The 23,638-nt window shown below is 46.3% G+C and overlaps 2 protein-coding genes, 1 long non-coding RNA gene and 1 pseudogene across 5 annotated transcripts in view; 3 read left to right on the top strand and 1 right to left on the bottom strand.

The window, feature by feature from the left end:
* Slc10a4l (solute carrier family 10 (sodium/bile acid cotransporter family), member 4 like) overlaps positions 1–1,647 on the top strand; it is a 5,913-nt pseudogene extending 4,266 nt beyond the window's left edge. Inside the window, exon 3 of the transcript NR_163693.1 lies at positions 566–1,647. The product of NR_163693.1 is annotated as a solute carrier family 10 (sodium/bile acid cotransporter family), member 4 like (transcript). The remainder of the gene's footprint in view (positions 1–565) is intronic.
* A 276-nt stretch (positions 1,648–1,923) lies between these two features.
* Zar1 (zygote arrest 1) lies at positions 1,924–6,172 on the top strand. 2 transcript variants are annotated; one of them, NM_174877.3, is made up of 4 exons: positions 2,201–3,001; positions 4,767–4,859; positions 4,939–5,013; positions 5,882–6,171. In NM_174877.3, the coding sequence occupies exons 1-4, from the start codon at positions 2,228–2,230 to the stop codon at positions 6,023–6,025; spliced, it is 1,086 nt and encodes a 361-aa protein (NP_777366.1). In that variant the 5' UTR covers positions 2,201–2,227; the 3' UTR covers positions 6,026–6,171. The 2 variants fall into 2 exon arrangements, with proteins under 2 accessions (XP_006504053.1, NP_777366.1); XM_006503990.4 differs by lacking the exons at positions 4,767–4,859; positions 4,939–5,013 and having other exon boundaries at positions 1,924–3,001; positions 5,882–6,172.
* Positions 6,173–9,999: 3,827 nt separating this feature from the next.
* Gm34144 lies at positions 10,000–20,018 on the bottom strand. Its single transcript, XR_001784872.2, has 4 exons — positions 18,944–20,018; positions 18,367–18,603; positions 13,673–14,554; positions 10,000–11,111 (listed from the first exon to the last, which is right to left on the bottom strand). It is a non-coding gene; the product is annotated as a predicted gene, 34144 (long non-coding RNA).
* A 3,531-nt stretch (positions 20,019–23,549) lies between these two features.
* The window catches only part of Nfxl1 (nuclear transcription factor, X-box binding-like 1), a 46,432-nt gene continuing 46,343 nt past the window's right edge, over positions 23,550–23,638 (top strand). The window contains exon 1 of the mRNA XM_011240686.2: positions 23,550–23,626. The gene's annotated coding sequence lies outside the window, so the exon portion shown is untranslated. The remainder of the gene's footprint in view (positions 23,627–23,638) is intronic.

Below are 23,638 nucleotides of genomic sequence, written 5' to 3'. Positions count from 1 at the left end.
TTCCATACTCTTAGCCATCTTTGGAGCTATACTTTGAAGGTTAAAAATATCCTAGACTAAGTTAGTTTTCATTGTAAGTGCTAGCAGCCTTTGCTTTCTGGTGTGAAATAAGAACTAATTTCAAGTAGAAAGCACAGAGTTCAGGAGAGATGAAGACTATGTTGCCCAGGCTAGTCCTCAGCCCATAACTGGGTTCTTGGGCTAAATTCTAGCTGCTCCATTGGAAATAAGCAAGACAGTGAATTAAGCACACACGAAGAGTACTAAACGTTGCGTGGCCAAGGCCGAGAGGCTGAGGGTCTGCCTAGTAACGGTAACCTTTCCCTGATCTCTGGTTTATCGTTTTGAAGACCTTTTCAGAAGGAGTAGTCTGTCTGTATGTCCTTCCATCCCAAGCAAGTGAAGAGCCCAGAGGAGCCACTGGATATCAAGCTAGGTCTCCAAGCAGTTATGTCTAAGGAGCTTCAGGCTTTGTTTGCGAGGTTAGAATGGATGTAGCTTGTCCAGATGCCTCCTCAGTGATGTTGTTGTTGATAGGTTGCCCATGTGTTTCTTTTCTTACCAGGTTTCCCTGTGGTCTCTGCTTGTGACCCTGGTGGTTCTTTTCATAATGACTGGCACCATGCTGGGACCTGAACTGCTGGCAAGCATTCCCACAACTGTTTACGTGGTCGCCATTTTTATGCCTCTGGCGGGCTACGCCTCGGGTTATGGCTTAGCTACCCTCTTCCACCTCCCGCCCAACTGCAAGAGGACTGTGTGTCTGGAAACAGGAAGTCAGAACGTGCAGCTCTGCACTGCGATTCTCAAACTTCCCGCCTCGCTTTATAGGTAGCATGTACATGTTCCCTCTGCTCTACGCCCTCTTCCAGTCTGCCGAGGCAGGGGTCTTCGTGTTGATCTACAAAATGTACGGAAGTGAGATACTGCACAAGCGAGAGGCCCTAGACGAAGACGAAGACACCGATATTTCTTATAAGAAACTGAAAGAAGAGGAAATGGCAGACACCTCCTATGGCACCGTGGGGACGCATGACTTAGTGATGATGGAGACCACCCAGACCGCCCTCTGACTGAGGAGATACACGGGAGCTGAAACATCACTTCCTATTTGTGACCATTGGTAGCGAGTATGGTTCGCATCCGGGATAAAGATGGGTTGACATTTCCTGTAACAGATTTGCTCTTCCCACTGTAATGTAGTATCTCAGTATTACCCATGTGTTTTTCTAACTCAACAGAGTGTCCCAATATTGCTTACACCTGGATCAGCTAAAGTGCCGCGTCCTCTGCTTAAGTAGTGTGCTGTTTGTTTGTTTGTTTTTTGTTTTGTTTTGTTTTTTTCCATTTCCACCAGCATTGCTACAGATAGGAAATGGGGTTGGAAATGTTTGTAAAACAGAACCATGGGTTTGTTCAACTTACAAACAACCGATTCTGTTCAGGGCGAGCCTGTATTGAGAAAAGTCCAAAACGGGTCAGTGAAACGACAGGATAGCATTGCATCGTCAAGCCAGAGAAAACCGTATTAATGTGTGTGACTACTTGATCTAGTATCTATTGTTAATGGCCATCAACATTGTGCAGGGGTGAAAGGCATTTTTCCCCATATGTTTCCTGTATGTGTATAAACGCATCTCAGCTCCATTTATCGTCTGAAGGAATGATTTACTTAGGAAAATGCGTAGACCTCACCTCAGGGAGAGAAAATGGGCCACTTTGTTCATCCGTGGGAAAGGGCTGTGGCTACAGGCTTTCCTTCCGGAAAGGCCTGTGGCTGGACACTGTCCCACTGCTCTGGTAGACTGGAGCTGTGATCTGAGACAACCTAAGAGGTTCAGAGCAGTCTCCTAACCTTGGTATTTTGCTCCCTAATCAGACACACTGGCCTCCCTTGTCTTCTTCATGACAGACATCTGGAGCTACAGACATGGGGGCCCACCTGGCTCGGCTAATCTCGGTGATGATTCTGGGGTTGAATTCTCATCTCATCTAGTTCCCCTACAAATCCTTGCTGTGGCTAGCAAGGAAAGCTCTTTTTCTGCATCCACGAGGGAGTGGGGGTGGGGGTCGCCTCTTAACCAGTGTGGGGAAGGTTTTGCTCCTCATGGCAACAGCAGGTGGTAGGGCTTTTTCTACCAGTGCGCGGCCGCCTATTTAACGCAGCGTGGAGGGCAGCTGGGCTGCGCTGATGGCTGCCTGGGCGGGCGAGGCGCGGGACGCACCCATGTTCCCGGCGAGCACGTTCCACCCCTGCCCGCATCCTTATCCGCAGGCCACCAAAGCCGGGGATGGCTGGAGGTTCGGAGCCAGGGGCTGCCGACCCGCGCCCCCCTCCTTCCTCCCCGGCTACAGACAGCTCATGGCCGCGGAGTACGTCGACAGCCACCAGCGGGCACAGCTCATGGCCCTGCTGTCGCGGATGGGTCCCCGGTCGGTCAGCAGCCGTGACGCTGCGGTGCAGGTGAACCCGCGCCGCGACGCCTCGGTGCAGTGTTCACTCGGGCGCCGCACGCTGCAGCCTGCAGGGTGCCGAGCCAGCCCCGACGCCCGATCGGGTTCCTGTCAACCCCGTGGCCACGCCGGCGCCGGGAGATCCCCGCGATCCTGGCAGACCGTAGCCCCGTTCTCGTCCGTGACCTTCTGTGGCCTCTCCTCCTCACTGGAGGTTGCGGGAGGCAGGCAGACACCCACGAAGGGAGAGGGGAGCCCGGCATCCTCGGGGACCCGGGAACCGGAGCCGAGAGAGGTGGCCGCGAGGAAAGCGGTCCCCCAGCCGCGAAGCGAGGAGGGCGATGTTCAGGCTGCAGGGCAGGCCGGGTGGGAGCAGCAGCCACCACCGGAGGACCGGAACAGTGTGGCGGCGATGCAGTCTGAGCCTGGGAGCGAGGAGCCATGTCCTGCCGCAGAGATGGCTCAGGACCCCGGTGATTCGGATGCCCCTCGAGACCAGGCCTCCCCGCAAAGCACGGAGCAGGACAAGGAGCGCCTGCGTTTCCAGGTGAGGCCAGCCTGATGGCCTGGACGCCTCCAGAATTGTAGGGCTCCTTCAGGGCTAAGCTGGTGGCTCTGGGTGATGCAGAACATAGAATTCTTCCATGCCATCCGTCTGGTTTTGTTTGTTTGTTTGTTTGTAACATGTTTGGTGTTTTGATTGCATGTTGTATCTGTACACTTCGTTGTAGTGGAGAGATGGGAGCAGAAGAGGGTGTCGGATCCCCTGGGACTGGCGTTTTACAGATGGTTGTGAGTCACCATGTGAGTTTTAGGATCGGAATTACGGTCCTCTAGAAGAACAGGGTGTTGTTTCACAGCTGAGCCATCTCTCCAGCTCTTTGGCATATAGGATTTTGCAGCCGCTGCCTGTTAATACAATGGGAGGCGTTTACACAATAAAAACCAACCCATATGTGTCCTGACCCACTGGCAGCCTCTGCTCCTGGGGAATGCCAGTTGTAATTATTCTGATCACATAAACGCTACACATGAGGTCTCCGCGGAGAATGCGCACAGTCTGGTTTGGACCAAACTTCAGATGGCTGAAGGAAGATAAGTGCACACATGGCAGAAACATAATCTTTTGAACTTCGTTGCGGGGAGAGTCGGTTTCCCAAGGCTCCTTTTTTTATTTCCCCTCTAGATGATCTGTCTTGGTTAACTTGCCGGCTTGTTCTATACCAGCCCCTTCCCTTCGTTTCTGAAGCTGTCAACTGAAGCTTCTCTCTCCCAAACTTGCCTGGCTTAAAAAACAAACAAACAAAAACAAAACACCCCCCCCAAAAAAAAAAACAACAAAAAAAAAAAAGAAAAGAAAAAGAAAAAGAAATAAAAGAAAAAAAAAACCACTCTCCCCATTCATCGAGGCCAGCCACTGCTAAGCTGTTGGATGGTCTTGAGTTGCTGCCTGTGCTAGCAAACAAGGAGGCACAAAGAGTGCTGTAGGTCGTATACCCCCACCAAAGAAATGGAGAGCCCTGAGCTCCAGGAGAGGACTCTGAGACATTCCTTGTTTTTCAGTCATTTCAAGGCTGGTGTGTTTGAGGTTGGGGTGGCAGTGGAATGGGGTGTCAGAAAAAATAGAAAAGTGCTTGGCGGTTGCTGTTCACAGCTGGGTGTGATCTCTTAGGCAGAAATCCCAAGTTTTCGGGCCTCTGTGGTGGTCGTTCACCTATAAAAAATTGCATTAAGAGTTCTTCCAAGCCCTGCCACTCCTAAAGACTTAGTTATAAAAACTTGTTTCCAACTTGTTTGTCACTAAGTGGGAAGCTTGGGAAGTTTAAGAACCAGGTGCTAACACTATGTAGTTCATACCAAATGAGCTAGACTTGGGTAGGTAGCGGGACTCTTTTGGAAACTTACCTAGCATCAAGGAAAATTTAGTATTGGTTGAAGACTTTCAAAGGTTTTAGAAGAGCCTTTCTCTTTCGGCATAACAACTTTCCCATGTGTGAGTGTCCTAATGCATCGCCCACATAAAATGCCACGGGAAGAATCCCAAACTCTAAACCGCACGATTTGGCTTCTCCCTTGTCTGAGGGGGGAAAAACCACTTATCGGTCTGCTGCTATATGAACTATCTTGTTTGGCCTCCGTTTACATATTTGTTTGATTGAGCTATTAGTTCACCTGGTTAACTTAGAGGTTGACCCAAGTCTAACCTTACTACCACGGTAATCTTAAAGTATCAAGTGGAATGTGGTCCCAGGTTCTGAAAATTAGGGTCACTCGGGCATCACTTGCTTAAAGTCTGGTACCCTGCTGTTCAGTTCTTAGAGCAGAAGTACGGCTACTATCACTGCAAGGACTGCAAAATCCGGTGGGAGAGCGCCTATGTGTGGTGTGTGCAGGGCACCAGTAAGGTAAGAGACACCGTGCAGCCCTCCTGCTCTGCTGTGTTGCCGAGTGTCTGCTCCATGCCGATGCTCTTTCTCCTCGCAGGTGTACTTCAAACAGTTCTGCCGAGTGTGTGAGAAATCCTACAACCCTTACAGAGTGGAGGACATCACCTGTCAAGTAAACCAAACGTTTGCATTTTGGAAGAGGGGTTTGGTGCACGACTTTGAGTATATTTCCTGAAGGAGGTGGTTTCCAGTAGCTTTAGGCTCTACCTTTTCCCTCCTCCTTCCTTTTCATTTTTGACTAGGTTGGTGGTAGAAAGTCCCCTCCACTGTGAAATGGGGTGTTTACTCCCTTCTGCTGTTGTAAAACTTGATTGCATGGCCTCTCTTGCATCTGTTACCTTGTTAGCAGTAGAAAGGGCTTGCTTACCTGCCTCTTCCACTCGACCTAAGGGAAAACATATTGCAAAACAGAGTGCCTTTCTGCTAGCTTGAGATGGTACACATTACCCCAATGCTACATAGGAAACACATTCCCAAGTTAGCATATGAAACACAAGAAATTGAGCTCTGGCTTTTCTTGAGAGTTTACAAAGGGAGTTTCCTGTAAGACCATCCTACACTGTCTAGCTCTATGCAGTTTACCCATAACTGTGGCTAAGAGTTTGCTTGCTTAGTATTAATTTAGCACTGTGCCAAGGGACTTAGATAACCTTGAAAACATTTACCTGTTAAAATTAATGACAGAGATAAAGGAATTCCACATCTGAGAGCCCAGTGCACTTAAAGTTGGTAATTGGAGAATTAATTACCTTAGGGTGGGCCCTGTGAAACCGAGAATGGAAAGCCACTAAAGACTCCATCTAGAAAAGGGGACTGTAGTCACTTTTCTACAATAAGGGGCCTTAAACTTCCCTAAGCTTCCCTGCACTTGGTTCTCAGTGCCCAGCACACAGGCCACTTGTTCTGTAATCTGTTTTGAAGCTCCAAGAATCGAGTGGAGACAGGGCTCACCCTTTGTACTTTTCACTCCGATTTTTCAGAGTTGTAAAAGAACTAGATGTGCCTGCCCAGTCAGACTTCGCCACGTGGACCCTAAACGCCCCCATCGGCAAGACTTGTGTGGGAGATGCAAGGACAAACGCCTGTCCTGCGACAGCACCTTCAGCTTCAAATACATCATTTAGTGAGAGTCGAAAACGTTTCTGCTAGATGGGGCTAATGGAATGGACAAGTGAGCTTTCTCCCCTCTTCACCTCTTCCCTTTCCAAATTCTTCATGACAGACAGTGTACTTGGATATAAAGCCTGTGAATAAAAGGTATTGCAAACAAGTTTGAGGCTTTATCCAATTCATGTGTCAGTTTGAGGGGTGCATGTGCGGAGAGTCAATAACTTTCTTAACATTTGTTGATGAGAGTGAGTCAGGCTGACTTAAGGAAGTTAAAGGCACCTCATTCAACAATTAAGATTTTTCTTTCTTTTTGTTTAGTTTTATTTTATTTATAAATATATGAGTACACTGTAGCTGTCTTCAGACACACCAAAAGAAGGCATCAGATCCCATTACAGATAGTTGTGAGCCACCATGTGGTTGCTGGGACTTGAACTCCGGACCTCTGGAAGAGCAGTTGGTACTCTTAACTGCTGAACCATCTCTCCAGCCCAAATCTTAAGGTTTTACAGACAAGAATATTACAGCTTCAGTCTGTAGGTCTGAAGTTCCTAAGAAAGATGTTATTAAAAAGGCCCAGCACACATTAACTTGTGTTGTGCTTTTTAAATTTTAAAGTGGTCCTCATTTAAAGGTCCCCTTGGGAACCTGGAGAGCCCACTGCAGCTGATGCTGGGCGGGCAGCCTCAGGCTCTTCTAATGGAGCAGGTGTTGGTTGTTGGTCTAACACAAGCATCACCACTGGAACCAGGTAAAAACCTCGTTCCCTTCCAGTTTTTCTAAACTTTATTATAGTAGCATCCAACACCTGTCCACTAGGAAGTGAATGCCGGTCTGGCACCTTGGGCACTAGCAAGTATTCGAAGAAACATACTAAAATTCCAAAGTGGGCTTGATGGCTCTCTAGTGTCCTTGTGAGGAGGGGACGGGTCCACCTGGGCCCAGGTTCATCACTGCTCTGTCAAGCTGATGTATGAGCAGTGCTTCCAGCCTTTCAGTCTCCTCATTGGTGTGTCTAACAAGTATCCAAAAGTGTATCAGCAAACACTCAAGACTGAGGACTGGCGTGATGGGGAAGCTCTTCTTGGTAAAAGGACTCAAACCGCCAATGTCAACTGAGCTGGAATTTGAGTTGAGTTTAATAGAAAAGACTCATTTCACATGAGGACAACATGTGCAAAGGACCCTCTGGTAGAGAAAACCAGAGAGGCTAAATACTGAGTTTATGACAGACGGTAAAACTGGCCATTGAGGTCTGGCCATTACGTAGTCATCCATGAGAAAGCACTAAAGGGGGTCTTACCTTTTCATATTTATTTTATGCATGCTTTTCCTGCATGTTATGTGTACAGCAAGAATGCCTGGTGACCAAGAAAGCAACAAGAGGGCACTGCATATCCTGGGGTGGAAGTTTCAGTTGAAGCCACCGTGTGGGTGCTGGGAATGGAGCCCCAAGTCCTCTACAAAGGCATGTTAACCGCCCTTGTAGTCTGTTAACTGTGGAGCCACCTCTCAAGCCCTCACTAAAACATTTGAAAGGTGTACTGTGGATAGTGGACCATGAGGATAGATTGTCTTTTAAAGGAAAACACTCTGGGTGCCTGCTGACAGGTAAGGAGTTTTAGGGATTAAAGTGGGGCTGGTTAGAAGTGGGCATTAAGATCCATGTGCTTAAAGGGTCAGGCTTCATGTGTTCTCATGGGCTAGCTCTCTCTTAGTTGGGACTAAGCCCAGGCAGAGATAACGCAGTTGACTCGTCCTGGGTGGGGCATGATGGGCATACTATGTGCTCAGTACTTGCCAAGTAGATGAACCTGCAAAGAGTCCCGAGACAACCCCACCGGCTGTTAAAGTGGATCATGAAATCATTTGTTGAATTAATTTTCCCAGGGCAGCTAATATTACTTGGCAAGGATCAGAATGCCAGCACTGAATGCAGATACAAAGTGACTCAAGAAGTTCCCACCTTTCACACCAACATTCTAGCACCCTGGCCTGTCACACACTGTTTATAGGTGTGACCCAGAGCTTAGAGAGCATCAGACTCTCAGACTGAAAGGCTAGCAGGAGACACTTAATGCTATCTCTGCATGTTGTGAGAATTGTGTTTTATGTAATTTTTTTTAAAGATTGATTTATTTTATACATATGAGTACACTGCAGCTGTCTTCAGACACACCAGAAGAGGGCGTGAGATCCCATTACAAATAGTTGTGAGCCACCATGTGGTTGCTGGGAGTTGAACTCAGGACCTCTGGAAGAACAGTCAGTGCTCTTACCACTGAGCCATCTCTCCAGCCTATATGTAATTCTTACACTTTTCAAACTGTGGACTACTTTAAAAACTAGGGGGAAGAGAAAAGCCACTCACACTTTTGGCTCTCTCCTGCTGTGTGGGTGATGGTTCTCTGACAGAGCAGGCCACCACTATGTTCTGGCACAGTTCTTCCCTAAGATGTCCCTTAGCCATGCGTCAAGCCAAGGTTGGCTGAGGCTAACAGCCCTAACCTTGGAATCACTAAACATGGACACAGCTCCAAACCCTGCGATTGTATTCTGGCTTCCCAAAGAGCAGCACCAGGGAACTGTCTGATCTCTCAACTTCCCAGCTATTTAAAATGATGAGTTCCATGAAGAGGATTAATATGTGGCAAGCACTAGGTTCTTGCAGAATGAAGAAGCTGATTAGAACTAGGCACTAAGAATTATGTCAGTATAGACAAACTTTGGAGTCAGTGCAGGTGTGCCAAGGAAGATCCTAATGGGGCTGATTTTGGTTTTTTTTGCAGATGTAGTCCCCCCCCCGCCATCAGTACCATATGAATTGTTCAAAGTCTTTGGGTAGTCAATTTAACTTTGTCCCTGCCTTTTTAAAGTGAAGTTATACGTGAGAACTATCCAGGTAACATGATGTCATCTATAGTCCTCTTTATTTGTTGTTTTCTTCTTAAAATACCACACAAACCAACAGCTACAGTGCTTTTTTATTTTTAAGAAAAAGGATGTGAGGGGAATGGGAGCTGGGATGGGAGGTGTGGTGTGTCTCCGGACACCATCCCTGTGCCTGCCCCCCTCAGCCCAAGAGTTATTAATAATTTAAAGGACACCATTTACAGTACCAGAACACCATTAAAATAATTTTATCTGGGTCAAAAAAATACAGTGATTATGAACGTGCTGTGACCAGCTATGGAGTTTTACAGGAAACATAACTACGTCAGCAGTCCGACGGCGTGCACAGTGGCCTTGATTAATGCACTTGAGCATAATTACATTTCTGTCGGGGGCCACGCCCCCAGGGAAAGGCAAAGCTAAGCAATTCATTTCTATTCCAAACTCTGGAGCCTCGGAGCCCAGTTTGCAAACAAAAGTCACAGTGGAGAAGAGATGCATATAAAAAAATACAAGGTGTTCCTTTCAAATCAGAGGCGTTGGGAGGCTACATTCATTTCCTTTACAAAATTCTATTAGAAAAAAAAAAAAAGACAGGATCCAGTTTGTTATGTTACAGACTTAGACAGTGGAGAAGGACATTGCGTGGTCTGGGAGTCGGTCTTCAGGCTTCCTGTCTGTATCCCCCATATCCCCAAGGTTCCTTTTGCCTGAAACAAGTTTGAGTCCTGCGTAAACACACAAGTTCATTTGCATCTCTTCTCTTGAAGTCCGCAGCCCTTCAGGGCCCGCAGAACATACACTCCATCAGTGACCACAACTTTTCCTTTAGCTTTGGACATGTTCTCTGATGTAACAGCGTGTGGCGCGAACGTACAAGAAAATACAGGTTTTAGTCTAGGCGGTGTCTATAGTAGTTACCGAGTGAAATAAGTTAACTTGTGTAATGAGAGGCGCCGGCGGGCAGCGTCCATCTTTATTTTACAAATTTAAAGTCTCTGCAGGCATCTGCTTTGGTTAGTTATCAACATCGACACAAGCACTGATCAGAGAGCTGAGCAGCAGAGTCCACTAACGTTAACAGATATATTATTTCTTTTTTTTTTCTTGAGACACTGGGAAAAACCCAGTTTTAAAATATTATTAAAGTGTTCTAACATTTACACACTATGAAGAGTTAGATCTAATAAAATAAAATTTCTTCAAAAATAATCTTGCAGTGCTCTTTTAGGCATGCTCTGAAAAGCTGTCACCAAACATTCACACCTTGAAAACAGGACTGTCACACACGCACGCACACACACACACAATTCCTTATACAGACCAAAAAAGAAAAAAAAAAACCCAAAAAACAAAAAACAAAAACCAATCAAAAACCCAAACACCCCAAACCCTTATCCCGTCAGTCGGAAAAAACAAAAACAAAAAACCCCAGACCCAATGGTTTTTGCAAATAAGTCTGTGTTATCTGTCTGACTGGGTGGTCAAGTTGATCATTAAGTGTCAACTCTGTGTTGATGGCGGCTGGAAATCCAAGAGGCTCTGCAGGTGCAGGTCTTCAGCTAACAGGCGTTGGCCCCATCTGAGCCTCAGTTCACCCTGCCCTGCAACGTCTTTGGGCCATTATTGCAAACATTCTTGGAATTTCTTCCTTTTTCCAGAGTAATGTAGTTTGTACTTGTCGCTTTTAGCCCTTATTCTTATTCACACAGGTTAATAAAAATAAAAATAATTCCTTCTTCATACAGTTACTGTGGAGGTCTCTGCAGCAGTTAAGCAGTTAGATATTTTTCTTCAGTTTTATTTGTTTTTGACAGTTTGAAGTTAGTAGACTACAGTTAAAAGTGCTGCCCGCAAAGTTATCAATGAAGCACAAGGGTTCCTAAAAGGTGCTTGGCTAGCAGTCTTGATCATCTTCAGCTTACTCCCTCTTGAGGGTTGCAAGTCGCTCAGAATCCAGTGCTCGTCATATTTCCAACCGGTTTGGCCTGTGCTAGGAGCGGATATGACTGCACTGTGCGGAGAGACTCTCTGATCTCCAGGTTAAGTTCCATCAGTTTGCAGTTAGCTTCTGACATGTCCAGGTTTGAGCCAATGACCGCGAAGCTGCCCGTCTGGCCTAGTGTCTGGTGATGGAAATAGATGTGTAAGAGAGTCTGCACAGGACCGTCGTCACAGCTGCCGAAGATGTCATTGGGCCAAAGGGTTCTGGAGAGAACACAGAATGTTAAAGTTCTGAGATGTGTGTTGTTACTTTTTGCTTATCAGGTTTGCTTCTTTTTTTTGAAGAACAAGCTCTTTTGCTGTCTTCTGTAACTTTCAGTCTCTATTTCTTTTCTTTTGGCTTTGGCCTTAGTTCTTTCTTTCCTTTGTTAACATTGAATTTGTCTTGCACTTGAATTTGTTTAGCTCCTTGAGAACAGTGGGAGGAGCGAGGGATTCCTCTAGTGCAGCAATTCTCACGCTTCCCAGTGCTGCCACCCTTTAATACAGTCCCTCCTGTTGTGCGACCTCCAACCCGAAAGTGACTCTTGTTGCTACATCATGACTGTAAGTTTGCTACAGTCATGAATCATAATGGAAACATCTGTGTTTTCTGATGGTCTTAAGCGACCTCTGGTATTGTAACCCCCACGGATTGAGAACCTTTGTAGTAACAGTTGTTCACTGAAGGACTTCCTGACTCTCTGATGTGCACTGACTGCATAAGCTCTGCTTTCAATTTTCCCTTCTCTGTATCCCACATAACTCAGGATGCTGTGCTGCACTTTTGTTTCAGGAAAAATGAAAATTTCCCACTAATTTTTTTTTTCATTCAGCTATTGACTGTCCAAAAGTAAGTTGTTTGTTTCCTATATATGTATATAGCTTCCAAAGTTTTTCTTGTAACTGATTTCTATTTGAAGTGCACTGTAGTCCAATAAGGTACTTAGTATGATTTGTTACAATTTGGTTCGTGACTTGTCTTGGAAAAATCTGTATTCTGCAGCTACTGGATAGAAAGCTCCATAGAAGGCTATCTGGTTCTTTTGTTCTGGTGTATGGTTTCGGAGGGGCAGGTGCTTATCTATGTCATCAGAGCATCTGGTTAACATCTAACCCATATCAGGAGGGCTGGAGACCGGGAGGCACAGGGCCAGATGGCCCATATCTCAACTCAGATAGTCTGGACTTTCTTGCAGGTCTCTCTTATCTTTATGGCTAGCCAGTTCCCAGAATGACTTAACAGCAACAGCCTTTGTTCTTTGCCCTAGGCCCAAAAAGCCCTCCTAACTAGTAAGCTGCATGAGTCATGGACCTTTAATTTAATTTTCTCTCAATCCCCTCTTCTTCTACTAAATAATTCTAATCTTAGAATTCCACAGGTTTATATCTCCATGTGGAAAATCATACTCTTCTTCTATCTTAACTATAGGTTGGTATTGTCGCTGGAGGACCATAAGCTGCACTGCATTCACTCTATCTTTAACAAAAGCAATTCCCTTATTTATTAAGCAGGGGCCAAAAATGAAAACCAAGCATATGATAAGAATTGGTCCGGCTAAAGCAGAAAGTAAAGTGGTCATCCACGGAGATTTAGAGGACCACGACTCGAACCATCCCTATGTGCTGCTTGATCTCCCTTTCTCCTTTCCCATCTTTCCCTTAATTTCTACATAGAAACTGACTATTCCCGTGTGGTCTGCATAGAAACAGCATTCTTCTTTTAGGGCCGCACAAAGTCCTCCTTCTTTTAAAAACAAAAAATTTAGGCCTCTTCTATTTTGCAATACTACCTCTGACAGAGAGGTTAAAGATTTTTCTAAGTCATCTATAGATTTTCCCAACATCCCTAGGTCTTCATTTATAGCTTCTCTTAAAGACTAGATTCCTTGTCTACCCTCAATTAAGGCTGATACCCCTGTTCCTACTCCCACTGTAAGACCTACCCCCCATCAACATAGCTAGGGTAAGGGAGACTGGCTCTCTTTTCAATCTCCCACTGGTATACTCATCCTCTAGGCAGGAAGCAGAATTATAATACACAGGAGATAATAGTTGAACCATGACACAAAAATCATGAGAGGGGTCAAAAACACTAGTTGATATGCATGGGGTGAGCCCTGTGTTACAGGCCCACCAGCCAACTGGAGATGGCACAAGGTAATAATTGACATCTGTCCTGGACATAGAATGAGTACGGCCACATAGGTGTTGGTGGGAAGGAGGGGGTGTCCCTATCCAGAGACCAGGGCTCCTTCCTAACACTTCAGTCAGGGTTAATTTCTGTCCTGTTCCCCATGAGCAGGAAGCATGGTTACTGGTTGTATTGAAATCTCCATCAAAGGTAATCCCTTCATAGTAGGGAGGGCCTGAGGACAGGCATAACCAGCAGTCAGTAGTTGCATTGGGATCTGTGCTGTTGAGGGCAAAATAAGTTCCTCTGACCAAATTGAACAGTCTCTATCCCGTCGAGGGGCTTGTAGGGACAATGGTTGAGGGCTCTCGGGGAGTAACGATATTGAGGGGGCTCACAGTTACCGGGATGGACGCGACAATTATGGGAGTCAGGGTTTGGGTCTGGCAGGGGACCTGTTCAGGAAGGACCTCATTAGGTCCTATGGGCACTGTGGAGGGGTCTCCTACTGTCAGTTTGATTTTGAAAATCAACCCAGGGTCTTTCCCTGCGGCATCCAATCGCAGACCCCAATTATTTCCCCTAAGCCAGCTCTGACGAGCTTGTTTCCCTTTGACAGTGAATTTTATAAGTATGGGGTTGCAATATTTACCTTTACAGGGTCCACTGGGGCTGTTGCTGTGGGCACACCCGTTCTCAGGGTATGTAGAACCATCTCTCTCACCTTGGTTTGGCTTGTCAAGGCTGCTGCCCCTTTTTACCGTAATCAGGTCCCAGGTAGAGGTAGGATTCCAGTAAGCATCTCCTGTGGTTTCACAACCCATGCAGCACAATAAAGTCTGATGCCCGCCCCGCCCCCACCAACACACACGTATGCCGAAGCTTTCGGCTCTGGCCTTGGCCAGGGCAAACATAAAATTCTGCGGACCGGAGGTTGGCCCGGTAGAACTGCCCTGAGAACCCAAACATGCTCCCTATCCCGTTCGGGACACATAGTTTGTCAGGTGGTGGGTTATGGAGATCGATATGTTCGGGGAGGTCCCAGGTAAGTAGTCCCGCTGCTGCCAACTTACAAATATCAGGTGTGAGGTCAGGTCAGCAAGTCCACGGGGGTGAACTGCGGTGGTCGACCAAATAATGTTTTCCTCTTCATTAAGCACTTCCCAAATTTGCTCAATTGGAGTATGAGGGTTGGGGTTTCGGTGCTGAGCTGCGACTTAAGCGCAACTTAAGAGGATTATTAATCTTTTCCAGGGTCCACTCATCTCGATCAGTCTCAGGGGGAGCCTTCTTAACGTGTGAAGCATGAACCCAAGTAGGGATTCCTTCTATCTTAATGGCGGTGGGTGTAGTCAATAGCACCAGAGGTAGGGTCCCTTCCCCCGTGGCTTGAGGTTCCCTGCTCGATGCCTTATCACTAGGACAGTGTCTCCCACTTCAAACTGATGTGGCACCTGTAAGTCGCCAGCGATGTAGGTCTCTTTCAACTGCTCCCACATTTCTTTCCTCATGGTTTTGAGGGTCTTCAGCCAAGCTAGAAGGTTTGATGAGGGAATGGAGGAAACATCAGGACAAGTTCTATTTTCTACAGTCACATAGAGGGGTGGGGGCACCCTAAACATTAGTTCGAAAGGTGTTAGACCCAAGGCTCCAGGAGTGTTCCTGACCCGGAATAGGGCATAAGGGAGAAGGGCTGTCCAATCATTCCCGCCGGTTTCTAAGGTCAATTTAGTCAAGGTCTCTTTTAGGGTCTTATTCATTCTTTCTACCTGTCCTGAACACTGGGGTCTGTAAGCACAATGTAACTTCCAATTCATCCCTAGCTATATGGCCAATCCCTGGCTTACCTGGGAAACGAAGGTAGGCCCGTTGTCTGACCCAAGTACCTTTGGTACCCCAAAATGGGGAAAGATTTCTCTGAGTATCTTCTTGGCTACCACATTAGCCATTTCCCTCTTGGTGGGGAATGCTTCAGTCCATCCTGAAAAGGTATCTACAAAAACTAGAAGGTACTTATTTCCATAACGGGTTGGCTTGACCTCAGTAAAGTCAACCTCCCAGGAAGTCCCAGGCCTATCTCCCTATAAGCATTTTCTGCCATGGTACTTGCTGGACCTGGCATTGGTGAGGGCACATGCTCAACAGTTCTTCACTAGGTCTTCTACTGCCTTTTGTAATCTAGGGATATGGTAAGGGGATCTATTAACTAGTTCTGTCATCTTTTGGGGTCCCAAGTGAGTGAGGCAGTGTATATTAGCCAAATAGTCCAACCCCTCTTCTTCTGTGAGGATCCTCTTTTCTGTGTTCTCCTTAATCAGCTGGGGTGTGGTCTTAATTACCAAAGTCATTGACCCCTGTGCTGCCTTTTTAGCCACCTGGTCTGCCATCTGATTTCCTTTTTCTATTGGTCCGGTTCCCTTTTGATGTCCTGAGCAATGGGTGATTGCCACCTTACAGGGCAAATGAACAGCTTTTAATAAGCTAAGAATTTCTTCTTTATTTTTGATGTCTTTCCCAGTGGATGTCAACAGTCCACGCTGTCTGTAGATTGTCCCGTGAACATATCGGTTGTCAGTATAAATGTTGGTAGCCTTTCCCTCTGCTAGCCTTAAAGCCTGAGTTAGGGTAACAAGCTCTGCTCTTTGGGCAGATATTCCTTCGGGCAAACTGCTGGCCCAAATAACCAACTTCCCGTCCACTACCGCTGCCCCGGCTTTGCGGTTACCCTCTACTATGAATCTGCTTCCATCGGTGAACCAGGTCACCGCCCCCCGCCATGGTCGGTCAGTTAAGTCTGGCCGAGTCCCAGTTTCTTCTGCCAGTATCTCTTCACATTGGTGTACGGGGGTTTCGTTAGCTTCAGACAGTAAGGTGGTAGGGTTGACAATGGCGGGTGGAGCAAAGGTTACCCGTTCAGTTAACAACAGGCTCTGGTAGTGAGTCATACGGCGTTGGTCATCCAGTGGTCTGGTGGCTGTCGAATAATACTCTCAAGGGCATGTGGGGTCACCACTGTCACGTTTTGGCCCATAGTCAGTTTATCAGCATCTTTCACCAACACAGCTGTGGCTGCTATTGCCTGCAACAGGAGGGCTATCCGCTAGCCACGGAGTCCAGTTTCTTTGACAAATAGGCTACTGGACGCTTCCAGGGTCCTAGAGTTTGAGTGAGAACCCCTCTGGCTACTCAATTTCTCTCATTGATGTATAGGGTGAAAGGCTTGTTTAAATTAGGCAGTGCTAAGGCAAGGGCCTGTAGCAGTGCCTTTTTGAGAGTCTCAAAAGCCATTGATGTTCCTTAGTCCAAATGAACTCTCCCTTCTCTTTTGTTAGGGGGTATAATGGGGCTGCCAAAGTAGCGAACCCTGGGATCCAGAGTCTACAGAATCCCGCAGTCCCCAGGAATTCTCTTACCTGGTGAGGGGTGGTTGGGGTTGGGATCTGTGTCACTGTCCACTTCCTAGCTTCGGTGAGCCATCGTTGTCCATTCTTCAGGGTGTATCCCAGGTAGGTCACCTCAGTCCAGCATAACTGTGCCTTTTTAGCCGAAACCTGGTACCCCAACTCACCTAACTCAGCCAGGAATTTCTGAGTCCCAAGTTCACACTCCTCACGTGTTTCTGCGGCCACCAGAAGGTCATCTACATATTGCAAAAGAGTCAGCTGGGGATTGTTGGCCTGGAAAGAGGCAAGATCTCGATGTAGAGCTTCATCAAACAAGGTGGGGGAATTCTTGAACCCCTGTGGCAGTCTCGTCCACGTAAGCTGCCCGGTCCTTCTGTTCTCTGAGTCTCACCATTCAAAGGCAAACAAGGGCTGGCTTTAAGGGTGTAGTCTCAGGCAAAAGAAAGCATCTTTAAGATCTAAGACCATATACCAGGTTCGTTCCGGTGGCAGCGTGCTGAGCAGGTTGTAAGGATTGGGCACTGTGGGGTGGATATCCTGAACTCTTTTGTTTACCTCTCTGAGGTCCTGTACAGGACAATAGTCGTTCGTCCCCAGTTTCTTTATTGGGAGTAGGGGGGTATTCCAAGGAGACTTGCAGGGGACTAGGATTCCTTGTTGGAACAGTCTAGTGATATGGGGGCGTATACCCTCCTGAGCTTCCTTGCTCATGGTGTACTGTTGGACCCCCAATGGGAGTGGCTCCAGACTTAAGCTTGATCACCACCGGGGGAGCTTGTCTCGCCATCCCATTTCCCCATTTTTGGCCCAAATCGAGTAAGCCAGTCCTGTATTCCTCAGGGGGTTCCATTTTACTGTGGTAAATCTGATACTCTTCCCCTAGTTGTAAAGACAACACTAGGGTCTGAGGTGTCTCCGTCCCCCAGGACAATTCTGGTCCAGAGGCAGCAAAAGCTATTTGTGCCTTTAATTTGGTTAATAATTCTCTTCCCAGTAAGGGCAAAGGGCACTCCGGAATGACCAAGAATGAGTGAGTTACTTGGTTTTTTCCTAGGTCCACCGTCTGGGAAGTGGTCCAAGTGGTCCATGGCTTCTTCCCCGTGGCCCCAATCACTAGTGTCTTCTTGTTTGTTTGTTTTTATTGTTTATTTGTTTGTTTTTTATCTTACCCAGAGGTGTTTTTAGCACTGAATATTCTGCACACGTATCAATCAAGAAACTTATAGGGGTCCCCTCCACTTTTAACGTTACCCTAGGCTTGGGGAGGGGGGGCCGAGCCCTGCCTCCCCTAGTCTTCATCATCTCCAAGGGACAGTACTTTCAGTCCCTGTTTTTTTCTGGGGGGGGTGGGGGGGGCTTTTGCGAACCCAGTGACCTTTGTCTTTGCAGTACGCACGTTGATCTTTTTCCAGGGGTGGTCTATCTCTTCTGGATCTCCTTGGCTCCTGCCGTTTCTCATCTCCCAAGTCCCCTGACTGCCTATTCCTACCTTTTCTATCTCTAACTACCACAGTGGCCAGTATTTGAGTCAGAGTTTGTTCCTATTTCCTGTCTCTCCTATCCTCTTCTTCTCTTCTCTCTTTCTTTTCTCTTTCTTGTTTCTCATCCTCTGCCTCTCTCTTATGATACACTTTCTCAGCCTCCTTAACCACATCTCTTATAGTATAGTCCTGTAATCCTTCAATCCGCTGCAATTTCTTTCTGATATCGGGGGCTAATTGCTCAATGAAAGCCATAATCACAGAGGCTCACTGCCCTTCAGACATAGGGTCAAAAGGGGTGTACCTTCTGTAAGCCTCCCTGAGTCTCTCCAGAAAGACTGAGGGGGGCTCCGTCGTCCCCTGCATAACCTCTCTTACCTTAGCCAAATTTGTGGGTCTTCGTGCGGCCCCTCTGAAGCCCACCACTAGAGCCCACCAGTGATTGGACAGTCGTTCCCTACCTTGTGCTGTGTTATAATCCCATTGAGGACGGGTCAAGGGGAATCCTTCATCTATTTCGGCTAGGGTCTGGACAGGGTGTTCGGCAACATTCTGGACATTCTTCCGAGCTTCTTGGAGGATCCTCTCTCTCTCCTCGGTGGTGAACAATGTCTGTAAAAGCTGTTGGCAGTCATCCCAAGTAGGCTGATGAGAGTACATCAGGGACTCTATCAAGCCTGTGAGCCCTGCAGGGTTTTCTGAAAAAGGAGCGTGATTAATTTTCCAGTTATAAAAATCAGAGAAAGAAAAAGGCCAATACTGTAAAAGCTATAAATCATTCTGGTCAGCTGGGGTGGCCCAACCGCCCTGAGGGGAAGCGCCACAGTGGAGTCAGCTGGAGCCCACAGGGGTGGCTCCCCAACGGCTCCTCGTCCCTGCTGAGGGGCCTCCTCCCCCCGCAAGAGAGGCGGGGGGGGGGGTTGAGAAGTGGGTTGGAGAGCTCGAGGGTAGGGTGGGGCAAGGGAGTAGGCCACTCAGGGGGTTCTTCTATTTCAGGGTAGATCTTAGGGGTGGGCACTGGTGGAATGCAGCGCTCACCATCTTCTTTAGGCTGTGGCTTCTGCGTCTTGTTCACAGCACTCTCTCAGACAGTTAGGATCCTGGAGCTGGGATGACAGGGTGGGAGAAATGGCCGGACCCACTAGGGAGGGAATCTCACCAAATCTTCCCACACTGTGATGTACAGCTGTTGGTCTGGGTGTGTTTCTGGTCCTTCCTGAAACACAATGGCTCTCATGGCCCTGATGGTGGGTAAATCGAAAGTTCCCTCAGGTGGCCAGCCCACCCAAAAAGCAGGCCATTCTGAGGTACAGAAAGTCTGCCAAAGTTTCTTTTTAACTGTCACTGACAAATTCTGTCCTCTTGCCCTAACATCCATCCAATGGTCCTCAGTCAGAGACAAAGGGGTCGACACGGTCTTCCCCATGACAAAGATCAGAAAAACCAAGAACAAAACAAAAACAACAGACACTAGCACATCTAAACACACATGTCCGTGTCTGGATTTAAACAGCCAGTCCTTACGGCCCACAGTGGCAGCTGCCAGAAAACCGACACCAAACACAAACTCAGCGGTGCCGACTCAGACACTCAGACAACATATAAGACTCACACAGACGTACCTTCAAGGGGTCTTTGGGGTTCCTGGGTGTCACGCAAATCTCAGTGGAACTTCCAAATGAAAGACCCTAGTGGGGAGACCCCCACTCAAGTCCTGAGATGGCGCACGCACCCAAAGAATCATGAGAGACTGACACGTATCTCATGCAGGAGACAGAGGGGTCAACCATGAGGCTCAGAACCTGGGGGTTTACATACAAAAAAGTTGGGGGCAGGGGAAGAATTGGCATGGTTACACATAATTGGGCAGTTTAAACATCAGCAAATTGTACGTGCAGAGCGAGGTAACAGCAATTCTGAGGGGCAGGTGATTATCTATGTCAGCAGAGCATCTGGTTAACATCTAACCCATATCAGAAGGGCTGGAGACAGGGAGGCACCATACCAGATGGCCCATATCTCAACTGAGATAGTCTGGACTTTCTTGCAGGTCTCTCTTATCTTTATGGCTAGCCAGTTCCTGGAATGACTTAACAGCAACAGCCTTTGTTCTTTGCCCTAGGCCCAAAAAGCCCTCCTAACTAGCAAGCTGCATGAGTCATGGACCTTGAATTTAATTTTCTTTCACTACATGCCTCAGTAGTATGTTTGACCTGGCATTCCATCAGAGACTGTGTAATAGTTTACATAGTTTCACAGTTAATTGTGGGGAGTGGGTGTGGCGGTAGTCCCAAGATGGCACCCGGGACTGCAGCCAAGTCTTATGACTTGCACCTGACTTCCTCATACACCCGAAAATAGGCCACGCCCATCGTGAGAGCTGCGCAGGTGCACCATGACGCAAGATCAGGCCATTTGACGAAGGCCAATGAACTGAGATTACACGGACTGGGCAGATGGGGCATGGTTGAGGGGTTATATAAGGGACTGCGATTGGGGGCTAGAGAGAGATTCCTGCTTGCATGTTGAAAGGTTCCTGAATAAACTGCTTTGAGAAGAATGCTGTGTCATCGCTATTTTCTGCTGGTTGGAGACAGAAGCGACAGTTAATGTCTGATGACATTAGGGTTGTGCTATAATTAAAGTGTGCACCCCAAATACATTATATAAACTTAATACCTGGATTAATAGTTTGATGGTTTTTGGAGCTGAAACCTTTGGGAGGTAATTCCAGCTAGATGCAGTCACGAAGGTGCAGCCCCATGGTGTGATTAATGGCTTTAAAAGAGAGAGGCCAGAGCTTGATTTTCTTGTTATTTAACAATTTAATGTCTCTTGCCATGTTATGACCCAGCAGGAAGTTCCTCACCAGCTTCTAGCACTTTCCCAAGCTATAAGAATAAATCTCTGTTCTGTTAAGTTTAACTAAGGCACTCATAGTTACCCAGAATTCATCTGTGGCCTCGTGTATTGTTATAGCAACAGAAAACAGACAGAGGCCAATGTCACATTGCTTCTAGTTTGGAGCTATTTTGAACATCCTTCCAACAAACTCAGGTATATGCATTTATGTGTGTAGTTATGTTTTGCTTTCTTTTGGGTATATATCCAGAAATGGATGGAACTTCTTTTTTGTTTGTTTGCTTGCTTGCTTTTTTTTAAACAATTTTTTATTTGATATTTTCTTCATTTACAATTCAAATGCTGTCCTGAAAGTCCCTTATACCCTATCTGCCCTGTAGCCCCCCCCCCTCCCCTGTTCCCCAACCTACCTACTCTGGCTTCAAAATGGAACTTTTTAATCATAATACTTTGGTAGTACATCAAATCTATTTTTGACTTTTAAGCAGTTTCCACTCCTACCAGAAAATCTGAGCACTCCCAATGCTTGGGACTGTCACTTTATTCATCTTTTTTTCACCTTATTAAGTTTTAAAACTTTTTGTGGGAAAAGTTTTTTTTTTTAATTAAAGTCAAATACAAGCTCAAAGTTATATTTCTCACTCTGTAAACCCATAGCCCTTTGAAAAACATCAAAGAACCTTTATTTATGTTGCTATCTGAAATTTCAAAGTAAACATAGCAGCATGAAAAACTTGAAAATGTACTCTCCACTTACACATGCTCCTGTGTTGTTCTGCATGGTCAAGGCTTATGATGTAATAGTATTTGTTCATGCAGTGAGCTCATAACATTGTTTGATGTCAAAGTGGTTATCATTATAAATTCTCATTACATTCATGGAAAAATTTGAATAGGTGAAGTTTTTGCCTTTTAAAGTACTCCAATATAATTGGAATAGCCGTATGTGTTTTCCAGCTTTCTATGAACCATATCACATTCCTGAGATAAACTCCCTTAAAAAAAGGAAAAGTGTGCTTTGGTCTATGGGTTCCTGAGGTTTCAATCTTAAAAGACTGGCTTCACTGATTTGTATTTGTGGTTAAATGATATATCATTCTAGGCATGTGTGGTGGGGGCCAAATCTCATACCTCTAGGAGAGAGAAAGAGAGAGGAAGAGAGGGAGGGAGAAAGGGAGAGAGGGAGGGAAAGAGGGAGGAAGAGAGGGAGTTAGGGAGGGAGAGAGAGAGACAGAGAGAGAATCCTTCAAGGGCATACCCCTTGACTTAAACCTCCAGCCACTTACAGGTTTCATTACAAAGGCCGAGGAGTAACTAGTTTCCACGTGGCTTATCAGGACATTGCAGATGCAGAACATTAAAGAGAATTACACAATCATCATATGTCTAAGAGAGGAGGCCAGGAGTCACTTTACCTAGTTGCAACCCAGGCCCTGCTGGAGTGTTGAAAAAGATTTTTTTGGTGTCATTTATTTATTAAAAATTGGTTTCAATGATGAGACTCCACATGTTATTAAACAGGTATGTAAAAGAAAAGGAAGGAATGCTTGTTTGAAGCTCTCGATAAATATTAGAATAGTTTATAACTAATGTTTGGAGGACTGGAGGGAATGTGTTCTCAGGAAGGTTTAGTATGGAGATTTGGACAATGTGCTAACGCAGATCTGTGCTACACACCAAGGTTCTATGAGGGTCTCCTTATCATCAGCCACCTCAATATTCCCTCGACATTTACTGGTTTTGGATGAATTATAGGCCATGATGTAATACCTATGTACAAGAAATTAAAAACATGATAGAATTAAAGCTTAGTTTCAGCACAATTACCTCTCTATGCTTTAGTTTTCCCAGTGGTAAAATTGGAATGATAAATAAGGTTATTTTGAATAAAAAAAAATATTGACACAATGGACATGATGATGAAGGCCTGGAGCCCCAACAACTTCTAAGGCTGTGGTGAGAGAATCATGAGTTCAAGAACAGCCTAGATAATATTAAAAAAACTCATCTCAATAAATTATAAGTGTAAAACTTTGTATATGTGCAAACACACACACACACACAGACACACACACATATATATGTAAATATTTTGTACACTCCTGGACACATTGAATGGCATCTAAATATATTTGTGGTAAATGTTGGGAAATTAACTAAGCTGAAGGGTAATTTAAGGATTGTATAACTTCAAATATCAACAAAAATTCAGCTCATTTTCCAAGAGACCACTAAATGAATTTCTGCAATCTATACGTAAAGATTAGCTGCTGGCTTTCAGTTATTTTCCTTAATGAATCTACTGGAGGGAGCAGCCTTGAAAGGAAAAGAAGCAGTCTCTAAGGGAAAGCTTGTTTTAAAGTATAAAAGGTGGTTAATACTAGGGGCTAGATTTCATTGTGAGTTCTGAAAGCTTTCTCCACTCAAACCATTTTTTCCTACAATGCTCCCGTGGCTCTTCTGATCCTGCTCCCCATGGCGTCTTCTGTTTTCTAAGTACTTCCTGGACGAGGACCTGCCTGCTACCTGCAAGCAGCAAGACTATGGCGAGAACAACTGTTTGTGAATTTTGCCCTCTCTGAATCCTGAAACCTCGCGTATTTCCTGGGAGCAGCCGCCAGTAGCAGCATGCTCCCGGCACGCCCACCAACGGAGGCGTCTACTTTTCATGAGCCTCGGAACACTCTGGGAAATGTAGTTCCCCAAAGGCCGCGAACGACCGCGCATGCGCACTGAGCATTCCTTCGTCTCTTCCGGGAAAAAAAAAAAAAAAAAAAAAAGCTGCCTCGCTGCCACGCATTCTGCGGTCCGCGGGCGGAGGCTTCTGGGAGTTGTAGTCCCTGGCGGTGGGCGCCGTCGGTAAGGAGACGT

Source organism: Mus musculus, chromosome 5 (assembly GCF_000001635.26).
Source record: "Mus musculus strain C57BL/6J chromosome 5, GRCm38.p6 C57BL/6J".
Classification (NCBI taxonomy): domain Eukaryota; kingdom Metazoa; phylum Chordata; class Mammalia; order Rodentia; family Muridae; genus Mus; species Mus musculus.
The sequence above is the reverse complement of the archived record's forward strand: the minus strand, read 5'-3'. Positions and strand labels throughout refer to the sequence as shown.